We start from the raw sequence: 14943 nt of genomic DNA, 5'->3' as shown, positions 1-14943 counted from the left end.
ACTTTAGAAGAGAGAAAAGAAAATCATCATAAAAAAAAAAACAACTCCTTTTTTAAAAAGAGTACGGTGATCTCATAAATTGTGGTTTCTAAAGGCAGATTCAATGTCATCCAGTGACCAGCAGCTAGGAAGCTAGAGATTTTGTTCTGCGTTTAATATACTTCTACGATATATTGTTCTGTTGGAATATTTAAAGTTTCCTTTAAAGACAGCCCTTTCTCTCCTGAGCCACCCACCTGTTTTCCGCCATTATTAAAATGGAGGGGTACCTCTTTTCTTTTTGCTTTGAAAGGGAGTAGGGTGAAGCGTCAGCCCCTCCCCCTGGCTTTTCCTGCCAGGTGTTAACCCTCAGCTCCCACCTACACCCCTTTTTCAGGTAAATTGCAGGGTAGCCCTGTCCCGTTCCCACTGTGCTTTGCGGGGAGCCTGCCGCCTGCGTGTACCCCTCTAGCCCAGACTTGTTTCTGCCATGCCAGGATCCCTAAGTTTCTCATTTCTTTGTTTTCTCTCCTCAGTCTTGACTTAACCACAGTCACTTTCCATTTCAGCTCACCTTTCAGGGTGAAAATGAGATCAAAGAAATGACAGCTACTTAGCCTCTGCAGAAAGGAATCCCCCTCGTGGAGGTTGAATGAGAAGGGTGTTTGCTCAGACTAAGACAGGAGCGCTTCCTGAGCCGCGTTTCCACGGAGGACTCTGGATGTCAGGCCCTGCGGGATAGGTGGCTGCTTTTCTTCTCTTGGTCTAATTAACCTCATCTGTTTTGCTTGTTATGGCATTAGCTTTCTTTCAGCTTCTCTGGCAACTGTGGGATGTTATTCATACCCAGGAATCAAAGGCCTGAGCTAGCCTTGATAACAGAAATAAAGAGCTGCTGGTGGCCCAGACTGCATTATTCTCAGCTGCGGTGTTAGTAATTCTGCAGCCGCCTTTAGAAACTCAGATCTGATGCAGAGGGTGGTCAGCTGTATTTCTATTATAATCTACCTTGACTCTTCAATACTAGATTTCTGGGCCCTAACTTTTGTGACTGGGCTATACCTAGTAGTGTTATGAGAGCTGTAATGCTGGTGGCCTAGGCCAGGCAGGCCCACATTGGATTCTGGTAGACAGTAGTGAAACTGCAGAGCCGGAAAGTGTTGGGCCATTCTGTTTAACAGAGTCTGGCAAGGGCGGGACGAGCAAACAGGCAGGAAAAACCGCTTCTGAGGCAAAGAAACAACAAAATGGCCCCTCACAGCAGCGGGCAGGCAATCTGCCATCTGTGGTCCCCCTGAGCACAAGCACCCGTAGCCGTACATTAGACTACACACACGTGGTGCTGCCACGTGCTCACACACCAATCAGGCAAAGTGCTTGCAGCCTAACACAGTTACTTCCCCACAAGAGCTATATAGGTTATCAGAAGAGAAAAAATATTCTGCATGTGATAAATTAGATGCTAAGACCTCCTGTTGCCTTTTTATTTTCAGTAATAGACTATAAATGTAATATCTTAAAACACATGATGTCCTTGGTAATAATAAAAGCAAATCCAATTAACCACACTTTGTTCACCAGCCTTTCCTGAGAAAACTTATTAAAGGCTTTACTGAAATCAAGAAACACAACACCTTTTACATTTCTCTGATCTGTTAGCCCTACTAAGAAGAGGAACTAGGTTAATTTTAAATGAAACAATCCAAGTAAATGTGTACTGGTTCTCATGATTATTATTTCTCTTTTCTAAAAATCAAATTATGTAATAACAATGCTAGAATTTTTCTGAGAATCAGAAACAAATTCAAGGTCTTTAACACAGAATATATACATAGAAAGAGAATATTTTCTCTTTTTGTTTCATCAGCTACCTGTTTCCCAACACTTATGCTACTTCTCTATGTTAGACACAGCTCTCCATTCTTCTGTATGCCCTTCTGAAGTCTGAACCTCAAATAGCTTCGACAGTTTGTAGCTTGGCAAGACAGTCTGGAAAATTTATTGTGTGATTCATTAATGGAAAAGCAGGACACACAATTCTGTATCTTATCAAAATGTTATGAGAGAGTTCAATCATGTGGATGGCCCAGAATAATAAAGATCTACAATGACCTGTATTTTCCCTCCATGTAAGGCAGTTTTTAGATAGCTGTTATCAAATTATCACTCTCTGCTTCATGCCTATTCAAACTAATTAAATGCTATTCTTTCTCTTTTTATACCCAGTTATGTTAATCTGCAAAAATCCCTTTTCTTCCAGAGCCAGGGTTCATCCAGGAACCTCATCCCATTAAGTCTTGGCAGTATCTATGTGTCTATCTTTTACCTTTTAGCATAAATATTTTAATTGCTTTATTACTTATCTGTACCTTTGAGGGTTAGTAGATAGATAATCCCTCTGACCCTTTACTAGATGGACTCTGTGTATATTGTTTCTTTTATACTGCTCCAAAAATTAGGGGATATTTCTAAATGAATGTGAAGTTATAAAATATCCCCTAATATTTGTGAGCAGTATATTTTTATATATTTTTGAGGACAAATGGGAACATACTCTCCATTGTACACAAGTTGGTATATATCAATCACATGATTTTACTTGTGCAGGATTACTGTAGCTACGATGGCTCAGTGTGACAGAAGAAATAAATTCTAGAAGCTGCTAGAAAGTTAGAAAAAAATTGCTAGTTTCTATTATTTAGGATAGTAGGGCCTTTGAAAAGTAATGGAGGCCTTTTCCTCCAATCCATTCTACTGTCTGCTCTCTGGATTTGCTGACCTACAGATCCTAAACTGTCGACCACTTACAGTCACTTAGCAGCTGGGCAGTTGAATGTGGTTAGTTTTATTGAACAAAAGGATGAGTGAAAAGTCATACTAGAAAGATGTCTAGACTTCTAAAGACTTTTCCCTATAGTTTTGGTTCAGTTATTCAAATTAGTATCAGGCTTTCAGAATTTTGGAAATGAGAGGAGAAGATTAGATCTTTTTTCTCTGCCTTAAAGAAAACAATTAACAGAACCTACTGTGGTATGAGAGTTAGACAGCAAATGGCACAGTTAATTGTGACACAGTCCCAGTAGGTATATACTGTATTGCTGGACCTTCATAATTATCATGGAAGAATTATTGCATACCCAAGGATCTGTAGTCTTGGTCTATAAAATATATAAGGCCACTGATAATGCAAAGAAAGGATGGGTGATGAGGTGCTTTTACAGCTTATCTAAATCTGAAAACATAAAAATTGCGATGGCCGTTTATTTAATTTGTAACGGTCTTTACTTTCTAACACGGGCACCTTTGGCACATCCCGTGGTCCTATTCCATGAGATCCTCCACTGCAGTTCACAGACACACCCTGAAATCAAAGACAGGTAATGACCTGATTAGCCAAACAGGCATTTCAATCCGAAATTAAATATATTCTGAACTATTTGGAGTAAAGATATTACTAATAAAAATTTTAAGTTTGGGGAAGTTTTCCCTTAGCCACATATTAGTTACTAAAAGAGCACTTTAGCTAGAAAGTAAAATTTTCATTCAGTGGGTAGTTCTCTTGCATTTTTAGCATTCAGGGACAGATTTTATTTATATCAAAAAATGATGGCATCCTGTTTTACACCTTTTAATACCTACTAATCCAGCTGTTAAGCTACGAGCCAAAAACGTATAGCGAAAAAAAAAGCAGGCCCTTGGGAATTTATTGTCTGTTGTCACTCTGTTATCTATTAAATGTGTGGCTTCAAGAAAAATTTTAAGTCTCTTGAGCTTCAATTTTCTCATCTTGTTTAGAATGAGGACTAGACCTCACAGAGTTAAGAGAATCAGATAATGTTATTTTACCACCTAGTATAATGTCTTCCATATTAAAAACACTTAATATTTTAATTTCTTCTTAAAAACCTCACTGAAATTCTAGAGGGTTTCCATCATAACATCATATTCAACCTGGAGTCCTTATTTTACCCAAAATAAGAACTGGACAAATGAGTCACATATACATATTTCTTTTTGACAGAGACAGACAGAGAGAGAGAGAGGGACAGACAGATAGGAAGGGAGGGAGATGAGGAGCATCAGTTCTTCGTTGAGGCATCTTAGCTGTTCATTGATTGCTTTCTCATATGTGCCTTGACGGGGGGGAGGGGCGCTACAGCAGAGCAAGTGACCCCTTGCTCAAGCTAGTGACCTTGGGCTCAAGCCAGAAACCTTGAGTTTCAAGCTAGCAACCTTTGGGCTCAAGCCAGCGACCATAGGGTCATGTCTATGATCCCACACTCAAGCCAGTGACTCCATGCTCAAGCTGGTGAGCCCACGCTCAAGCCGGCAACTTCTGCTTTTCAAACCTGGGTTCCTCCATGTCCCAATTTGACACTCTATCCATTGTGCCACCACCTGGCCAGGCTACAAATACATATTTCAATGACTAGTATCTAAACCTTGAGACAAGACCACCAATAAATTAAGCCAAATTCATCATGCTCAGCATCTGCCTTACTGGACCCTTGCATGCCTTTTAGACCTGCACTGACTGTTTTGAGAACAAAGTTAGCAGTCTTTTTCATATGGATTAACTTATTTATTAACTTAATAAGACCATTATTCTCAAAAAGCATCCAGTGGACTATGAAAATCAGTATCACCATGACCCTTCCAAAAGGTTGTCTTCTCATTGACTTATTAGTGATAGCATAGAAACTAATGGTTTTGGAGATGTTTCTGGTGTTTATATTGATAATGAAATGCCTGTGTCAATTTCCTCTTCTTAGATACTCTGGATTTACCTGAAAACACCAGTTGGGTGAAATTCAATGTGAACTCAAATGGCTACTACATCGTTCAACGTGAGGGGCCTGGATGGGACCAACTCATTACACAGCTGAATCAGAACCACACACTTCTCAGCCCTAAGGACAAAATAGGTCTGATTCATGATGTGTTTCAACTATTAATAGTAAGGTAATGCAAAATTCCATCTAATTTCACAAATAACTGATCTATAACCAGAAATGCTAGATTTCAAAATTAAACATTTAGTGTTTGATCATTCATATGATGGATTTGAACAGAGGCTAAATACTGACCACTAGGCCAAAGCCTACCCACCAATAAGGTATTTTGACCCACAAATGTTTAAAAATTTAGTGCAACATTTTAAAATGTGAAGAGTTTGATATAAATTCTGGAATCTCTTTTAAAATGAGATGACTTGGCACGTGTGGGACCTTCATTCTCACAGGGCAACCACAGAGAAGGGTGCGGCAGGGAGACCCCCTGTAGGCCAGGCCGAAGTCTTCCATGTGCCAGAGACCCAGACTGTATACATGAATGGCTGGATTCACTCACTTAGTGTAGAACCTCTGAGCATTTAAATTTTAAATCCCAAATTTAAAATTTCTTTATGCTAGTAACTTGCTATTTCACCAAATACCTATGTAATCTGCTGAACGAAAAGTAAAAATATAGTCTTAACCTTTACAATTTTAAATAAGTTGTTAGTCTAGTACATAATCCATTCGTTACTTAGCTCACATGGGATGAATCAGTATTAAATTGTAAGGAAGAATGGTTGCTTGTGTTTAGTTCTCCTTAGAACTTCCTGGAAAGAAAAAGTGTTTTCTTTCATTTCCCAATTATCATCAACAGAATAATACATAGAATAAATCGGGTCATAAGATGGCGAATGGGGGGTAAAATCAACAAACAACATGGGGATCAGTTGAAGTATTGTGCAGTGTAAGCTATTTCTTATTCTGAGAATTACTGTAATGTATTCATTTTATTCAGTGTGACATATTATTTCCTTTCAGATGCTTATTTAGGTCACCTTGAGTGAAAATAACCAGCAGGTCGTTTCTCAGGCAGAGCTTCTCCTGCATAACTGAACTCTCAAGGTAGAAAAGGGAGAGGACTGAGTGTTTAATCCTCAGCTCCATAGATTTTAGGAATATCGTAACATCATAACACATTGAAGGCTAGGATTAAAATAGCCCTATCCTACATTTGAGTAGATGCATAAAAGACTGGTAGGCTATTTATTGTTAGTCAAAGGAGGTTTGTCTGAACAAAGGAGAAACTCACAGTTTGCAAAGAAAGTAGATTAAAAATTTAAGACTAACCCGGGTTCAATTCCCGGCCAGGGCACACAGGAGAAGCGCCCATTTGCTTCACCACCCCTCCGCCACGCTTTCCCTCTCTGTCTCTCTCTTCCCCTCCCGCAGCCAAGGCTCCATTGGAGCAAAGATGGCCCGGGCGCTGGGGATGGCTCTGTGGCCGCTGCCTCAGGCGCTAGAGTAGCTCTGGTCGCAACATGGCGACGCCCCGGAGGGGCAGAGCATCGCCCCCTGGTGGGCAGAGCGTCGCCCCATGGTGGGCGTGCCGGGTGGATCCCGGTCGGGCACATGCGGGAGTCTGTCTGACTGTCTCTCCCTGTTTCCAGCTTCAGAAAAATAGAAAAAAAAAAAAAATTTAAGACTAGAGCCTGACCAGGTGGTGCTGCAGTGGATAAAGCATTGAACTGGGACACGGGGGATGCAGGTTCGAAACCCTGAGGTCTCCGGCTGGTGCATGGGCTCATCCAGCTTGAGCATAGGCTCACCAGTTTGAGCACAGGGTTGCTGGCTTGAGCATAGAATCATAGACATGACCCCATGGTCGCTGGCTTGAGCTCAAAGGTTGCTAGGTTGAAGCCCAAGGTTGCTGGCTTGAGCCCAAGGTCACTGGCTTGAGCAAGGGGTCACTCTCTCTGCTGTAGCCCCCTGGTCAAAGCACATATGAGAAAGCAATCAATGAACAAGCAACCAACGAACAACTAAGATGCTGCAACAAAGAATTGATACTTCTCATTTCTCTCTCTTCCTGTCTATCTGTCCCTATTTGTCCTTCCCTTTCTCTCTCTTTCTGTCTTTGTCACATTAAGACTAGAAAACAAGAATATTGACAATTCAGCAAATGAGAGCCAGTCTTTCCATTAGTTGCAAAGTCATTTTTGCCATTTCTAGCCTATAAAGGTATGGGTAGCCTAAATTTAACAAAAGGAACACTATAGTTATTGATACATCGGTGGAAAAAAACAGTCATCTCTTCTTCACTAAATGTACAAGTTAATGAAATTAATTAAGAGGGCAAATTTTGGATTAAAAGATAAATTCAAGTACTGCCTCTTCACTTATTGTTTAACTTGGGGCAAGTTATTTCACCATAGTCTTTAAAACTTTTCTAGTCTTACTTCTCCCAGGAAGAAATACAAATGGCCAACAGATATATGAAAAGATGTTCATCTTCATTAGTTATTAGAGAAATGCAAATCAAAACTGCAATGAGATACCACCTCACACCTGTTAGATTAGCTATTATCAACAAGACAGGTAATAGCAAATGTTGGAGAGGCTGTGGAGAAAAAGGAACCCTCATTCACTGTTGGTGGGAATGTAAAGTAGTACAACCATTATGGAAGAAAGTATGGTGGTTCCTCAAAAAACTGAAAATAGAACTACCTTATGACCCAGCAATCCCTCTACTGGGTATATACCCACAAAACTCAGAGACATTGATACGTAAAGACACATGCAGCCCCATGTTCATTGCAGCATTGTTCACAGTGGCCAAGACATGGAAACAACCAAAAAGCCCGTCAATAGATGACTGGATAAAGAAGATGTGGCACATATACACTATGAAATACTACTCAGCCATAAGAAATGATGACATTGGATCATTTACAACAAAATGGTGGGATTTTTTTTTTTTTTTGTATTTTTCTGAAGCTGGAAACGGGGAGAGACAGTCAGACAGACTCCCGCATGCGCCCGACCGGGATCCACCCAGCACGCCCACCAGGAGCGACACTCTGCCCACCAGGGGGCGATGCTCTGCCCCTCCGAGGCATTGCTCTGCTGCGACCAGAGCCACTCTAGCGCCTGGGGCAGAGGCCAAGGAGCCATCCCCAGCGCCCGGGCCATCTTTGCTCCAATGGAGCCTTGGCTGCGGGAGGGGAAGAGAGAGACAGAGAGGAAGGGGGGGGGGTGGAGAAGCAAATGGGCACTTCTCCTATGTGCCCTGGTCGGGAATCGAACCCGGGTCCCCCGCACGCCAGGCCGACGCTCTACCGCTGAGCCAACCGGCCAGGGCCTGGTGGGATCTTGATAATATTATACAGAGTGAAAGAAGTAAATAAAAAAAAAAAACAAGAACTGCATTATTCCATATGTAGGTGGGACATAAAAGTGAAACTAAGAGACATTGATAAGAGTGTGGTGGTTACGGGGGGAGGGGGGAGAGGGAGAGGGAAAGGGGGAGGGGAAGGGGCACAAAGAAAACTAGATAGAAGGTGATGGAGGACAATCTGACTTTGGGTGATGGGTATGGAACATAATTGATTGACAAGATAACCTAGACATGTTTTCTTTGAACATATGTACCCTGATTTATTGATGTTACCCTAGTAAAATTAATAATAAAAAAATAAATAAAACTTTTCTAGTCTTTAAAATCCCAGTTTTAAATAATAATAACATCTACCATACAGGGTGTTTTGAAGATTGCATAAGATAAGGGAGATAAAACACCACGTATAGGACCTGCCCAATAAATTACAGCTGTTAGAATTATTAGTATTATTTCATTTATATTGTTTAAAGTATCATGTGTTGAATAGGAAAATAAGATGACAACATAGAAAAATGCATTTTAAATACTGTGAGGTTGAAAACATGCATTTAAAATGTGTGTCTATGTATTGTTATGTTTTCAACTACATAGGAAAAAAATAAGCTAGACATTCAAAAAATAAAAAATAGCACAAAAGGATATATTCCAAAGAGCTATTAGTAAATGTGTAGGGTAGTAAAATTATGAGTATTTCCTCCTCTTCTCTAATTTCCATTTGTTCTGTAATTTGTTTATATTACTTTTATAATAAAAGTAATTATATAAGGAAACAATTTAAACTCATAATCAGTCTAAATATTTTTACTTCCTTAACTCCCTTGGAATTATATATATATATAATATACATAATTATTATATATATTATATATATATAATTATGTATATTATATATATATATCTTCCTTCCATGCTCAGTAAAATATCTGTTTAAGAGTTAAAGGGCCTGACCATGTGGTGGCGCAGTGACAGAGCATTGGACTGGGATGCAGAAGGACCCAGGTTTGAGACCCTGAGGTTGCCAGCTTGAGCGCAGGCTCATCTGGCTTGAGCAAAAGCTCACCATCTTGGACCCATGGTCGCTGGCTCGAGCAAGGGGTTACTCGGTCTGCTGAAGGCATGCAGTCAAGACACACATGAGAAAGCAATCAATGAACAACTAAGGTGTCGCAACGAAAAACTGATGATTGATGCTTCTCATCTGTCTCTGTTCCTGTCTGTCTGTCCCTATCTATCCCTCTCTCTGACTCTCTCTCTGTCCCTGTTAAAAAAAAAAAAAAAGAGTTAAAGGAAGTAATCAGTGATCACATTTAGTTCAGAGACAAAATTTGACCCAGGAATGGATATTTATTTTAATTATATTTTCATATTTTTTAAATATAATTTAAGACTTGGATCTCATCTGACTTGAGTAGAATCAAAATGACAACTTTAATTTCCTTAAAGAAAAACTACCGTATTTCCCCATGTATAAAGCGCACCTTTTTTTTGACAATTTGGGGTCTAAAAATTGGATGCGTCTTATACAGTGGTTGTAGTTTTTTTTACTTACATTTCTTGCTTTTTTGCATGGATGAGGAGTTGTATAAATTTTATGATGAATAAAACTTGACTTTAATAACTTTATGTAACACATTTTTTTTTCAAATTGCGGGCCCCAAAATTAAGGTATGTCTTACACATGGGAGCATCTTATACATGGGGAAATATGGTAATTGTTTTTTTTAGTCCCACCCTTAAAAAGTAGTCCCAAATTGGTTCCATAGGTATAAAGTGTTATTTCACAAAGGTACCATTTAGCTGACACTATATACAAATAAGCAGATACACATTTTTCCTCATGGGCTGAAGTTTATGCTTATATATGTGTTTAATTTTTAAGGTAAACAAACATTCAGAAAACATTTTGTGCAGGTGGTGAGGAGTTGAATTTTTATTAAACAATTACTATAAAAAAAGAAAAATCCTTTTAAATAAATATTAGGTTTAAATTTTTTTCAAGTAGGCATATATAGTTTTCTAATAATGGCATTTGTTTTAGTAAGAATCAAATTAGTCTGGGTCAGAAAGAAAAACATGACTAATATAAAGTAATCTTTATATGTGAGACGTTCTTTATAAAACTGAGACCATAGAATATGACACCCAGTTTCTTCCTGTTGCTGATGCTTAAAAATATCAACTACTCCATGTATTATAATGTTTATAAATGTGAAAAGAAATGGTGACATTTTGTGCATTTGTGTTTTATAAAATACAGCAGACCGTATGGTCTAGCCCCCCTTTCTCCAGACAAAACCTTTGGAAAAATGTAGTGGGATAACCCATTGCATGGCCTTGGATGGGAACACAGCCAAGAAGAAATGAATGTTTTGCCAAGAAAGTTGTTTTGTGACTTGAAGGCGGGTCACTGAAACAGGTCTATGTGACTGAAGGCAGTTGCTGGGCTTTTCTCAGTAAAACATTCTCATAAGATTTCTGTACTTTCCAAGGTTATCCCTTAAGATAAGGAGAGGAATGTTGTGGGATCCATAGAAGCAATAGCAATTAATGCCTTCTGATATTATGTTGTTACTAAGCTATCTTGCAGGTGCACTCTATGTATCTTTAAGTAAAAGTTACTCTTGATGTTATGCCAATTTCTCAGTAAACAAGCTTTTTGAAGTCTTGTGAATAAAATTAGGACACTGCATGAACTCGGGGCCATTTGCCTGAGCAAGCGGTGGTCCTTTGCTAGTCCTTGATGATTCCGTCTGCTGATCTCTCTCTCTGCGCCCCCGACTCACAACAACAGAAAAATTTCCATTAGTCTGTTTAAAGCAGTATGTCATTGTGATCGAGAATAGTAAAGTCACAACAAAAGTTGGTTCTTATTAATTTTACTTCTTTCTAGTTTCAGTTTTCTCTTTTTAAATCAGAATTTAAAAATGTTAAAAGCCCAAGGAAGTAGGGCATCATGTTAATGAAAAATTTAGTAGACATCCTTTATTCTGGAATCTGTTTCTATATCAAACTGTTATGCTTAATATGGGAGTCTGAAACTGGCAAGAATGGCTTTAGTCTTCTGGGGGGACACACGTCCTCTAACAGACACATGGGAACCACCTTATAAAAGTGACATGGCAATGATGTTATTTCTCCTACAGAAGAGATCTTATCACTTTGGTATTCAGAATAATAGTTTTGTTGTTTGTTCTTTTTACTAAAAGAAAATGTAGAGAATATATATAACTTTAGAATCTAACTTTATTTTTATAAAGATATTATAAATGTAAGATGTTTTATAAGATGATAAGATGATAAATATGAGATGGAAATGCCTGTTTTGTCCCACTCACAATAATACTTCTCTGTTAGGCTCTAGGAGGAACATAAAAAAAGAAAAGTCCTGATATCTATCCTCAAAGTTCCAAATTCACTTGGGGGAACAATTCAAAGCCACAAATTAAACAATTAGAGAATGACATGATATATGAACACTTTGATGTTATTTGGTACCACATATTAATGTTACCTAATATTTATTTCATTTATAGAACTCCCATATGCTAATCAATATTCTACTTTATATATATTAACTGATTTCATCTTTATAGCTATAAAAGAAGATATTATTATTTCCCCCATTAGATAAGGGAGGCAACTGAGGCCCAGAGAAGTTAGGTAATTTTTCCAAGGTTACACAGCTAGTGAGTGGCACAGCTACGATTTAAACCAAATGGCTTGGCTGTAATGAACTTCTGGTAATGCTCTCTATCTCATAAGTAATATTAAGAATACTAACTGTAAGATGTACACAAAACATTGGCATTTGTTTCATTTCTCGGTGCAGGAAGGTTGACCTTAGACAAAGCCCTTGACCTGACTCTCTATCTCCAACATGAAACAAACGTTCCTGCCCTTCTCAAAGGTCTGGAATACTTAGAATTGTTTTACCACATGATGGACAGAAGGAATATTTCAGATGTCACCAAAAACCTCAAGGTTTGCATTCCATTCAGAAGATTTGTCAAGTAATAACCCAGTGTCTAAGGGATCAGTAAGACTCGGTCTGTTTTCTGTGGACTCCTTAAATTTTTGAGAATTTAAGGAAATTGGCTGGTAGCAGAGTTCACAGCACACTACCTAGTGATTGGATGTCCCTTGTTCCTTGCCATCACCATCTAAGAGCCATACCAGAACCATGAGCAAAATCATCCTTTGTAAGGTGGTTTTTATCTTATATCAATTGATAGTTTCCTCTCAGATAGGATATTAAATCATATTTTTAATATAAGCACTAACTCTGTTTCTTAATCATGGTGGGTTGGGGTCATAAAAAGAGAAGAGAAATATAAAGATAAGTAGTTCTGTGTTTCGGGAAAGGTTCATGCAGATAGTTTAGAGTGTTTAGAGTTGAGCCTTTAGAGGGATCAGAGCTGTGTTGAGAACTAAATTTAGCCTGTCTGTAAACTATCCTGTGCTTTCTGCAGCATTACCTTCTTCAGTATTTTACCCAGTGATTGACACGCAAAGCTGGAGTGATGAGGGCTCATTCTGGGACAGGATGCTCCGTGCTGCCCTCATGAAGCTGGCCTGTAACCTGAACCATGATCCTTGCACCCGGAAGGCAACTGAACTCTTCTCTCAGTGGAAGGAATCCTGTGGAAAATTAAGATCTTTGTTAAAGTCTTTGCTCATGATTGACAATAGAGCTAAAACCTTTTAGTAAGGATAGGAAAAAAAAAAGACATGCTGGTAATTATATACCCTTGTTTATGCTTCCACATAGTAAGTACTCAATAGATATTTTTTGGAAGGTGAGGTTTAAGTACCTAAAGGGGAGAGCTAACTAAACAATGGCATGGTAACAGAAAGGTAGCCAGGGGGTGGAAGCAAAGGGGAACCCATTTCCAAAAGTGATGCCATTTAGTTATTTGTTTGTTTGTATTTATATTTATTTTTTTGTATTTTTTTGAAATGGGAAGAGGGGAGGCAACAGACTCCTGTATGTGCCCAACTGGCATCCACCCGGCATGCCCACCAGGGGGTGATGCTCAGCACCTCCGAGGCATTGCTCCACTGCAATCAGAGCCATTCTAGCACCTGAGGCGGAGGCCATGGAGCCATCCTCAGCACCCGGTTCAACTTTGCTCCAATGGAGCCTTGGCTGCGGGAGGGGAAGAGAGAGACAGAGAGGAAGGAGAGGGCGAGGGATGGAGAAGCAGATGGGCGCTTCTCCTGTGTGTCCAGGCTGGGAATTGAACCTGGGACTTCCACATACCAGGCTGACGCTCTACCACTGAGCCACTTATTTATTTATTTTAAGTGAGAGGAAGGGAGATAGAGAGACAGACTCTCACTTACACCGCAACTGGGAATCTATCTGGCAAACCCCATCTGGGCCAGATGCTCTGCCCATCTGGGACCATGCTTTTAACTGAGCTATTTTTAGCACCAGCTGCAGAGGCTCCACAAAGCTATCCTCAGTGCCGCTGGCCAACTAGCTTGAACCAATTCAGCCATGGCTGCAGAAGAGGAAGAGAGGGGGGGGGAAAGGAGGGGTAGAGAAGCAGATGGTCACTACTGTGTGCCCTGATCCAGAATTGAACCCAGGACTTCCACACGCAAGGTTGACACTCTACCACTGAGCCAACTGGTGAGGGCCGTGATGCCATTAAAAGATAAAATATCAATATAAAATGTACAAGCAATTAAAACATCAGTGATTATCTGATGAAACTTGTGAAAAAATGGGGAGGTGACCTTTTTAAAAAGAAAATATATTTACTTCCTCATTAACCAATACCACCAACCAAACCTTGGCCCCAATTTCCAACTTTGATGGGAAACGAATGATGTGAAACATTTAAAAAGTGTACACAGCAGCTTGATTGACTCCTTGGTTAGTGTAATCAGGAAGATGCCCAGTGATCAAATGGATTACGTTGCAATTCAGTTTAGTGGCTGCAACCCATAGGCACTAACAGAACCCACAATCATCTCAATGAAGGCCTTGATTTCTGTCCAACACATGATTTTTATATTGTTATTATGAAAACTCTGACTCTAGAGTTAGATGCTTTTGGAAATCAAATCTGTTTGTGATTAAGGAAGATTTGGTTTTTTTAAAATAGAGGAAAAATTTTTACCACTTTAGTTCCGTGTACTGAAATGGTGTCAGCTTTTCCTGTGTAAAATTGCTATGATATGCTATCATGCTTTTTTCCATGTAATCACATTTTAGTGAGCTTTTGAAATCTTTTCTTGAATTCCTCCTTTAGAAAAAACAATCCCAGGAGACCTGAAGATGGCAGCGGAGTAAGCAGACACACAGACTCCCAGCTCACACCACCGAACTGGATTATAAACTAATTTATGAACAATCAATGTGAAAAACCAAATCTGGACTACAAGAACAGCTTTCAAAAACCAAGGAGCAAAGAAGAAGCCACAACAAATCTGGTAGAGAGCGCCTGAATCTCCCCTGCTTACAGGAACGGGGGGGGGGGAGTGAGGCTGAGATCTCACTCCAAGGAAAAGAGCAGTAAATACTGCTCACAGCCACTTGCCTGGCGACCAGGGATCGAGGTGTGTTGAAAGGGCCCACTTGTCTTCCAAAAAGAAAGGAGAGAGAGAGAGATGGATGGTGAGGGGGAGAGGAATATAGGTGATGACATAAAAAGCTGACTCATTCAGTGCTGGAGGCGGCCATAACTGGGGGAGGGGCTGATCCTTCCACAAAGCAAAATACAAAAGTACTTCCAGGTCACAGAGATACAGACATCTCTCCAGTTCCAATCAGCACAACAAGAC

General features: G+C 39.6%; 1 protein-coding gene across 1 annotated transcript in view; it reads left to right on the top strand.

Annotated features, from left to right (window-relative positions):
- ERAP2 (endoplasmic reticulum aminopeptidase 2) overlaps positions 1-14943 on the top strand; it is a 50657-nt gene that overhangs the window by 20420 nt on the left and 15294 nt on the right. The window contains 6 exon segments of the mRNA XM_066276810.1: positions 549-717; positions 3273-3356; positions 4752-4934; positions 11975-12132; positions 12621-12639; positions 12642-12816. Coding sequence (XP_066132907.1) covers positions 549-717; positions 3273-3356; positions 4752-4934; positions 11975-12132; positions 12621-12639; positions 12642-12816 — 788 coding nt within the window.

The sequence above is a fragment of the Saccopteryx bilineata genome, chromosome 4 (assembly GCF_036850765.1).
Source record: "Saccopteryx bilineata isolate mSacBil1 chromosome 4, mSacBil1_pri_phased_curated, whole genome shotgun sequence".
Lineage (NCBI taxonomy): Eukaryota > Metazoa > Chordata > Mammalia > Chiroptera > Emballonuridae > Saccopteryx > Saccopteryx bilineata.
The sequence above is the reverse complement of the archived record's forward strand: the minus strand, read 5'-3'. Positions and strand labels throughout refer to the sequence as shown.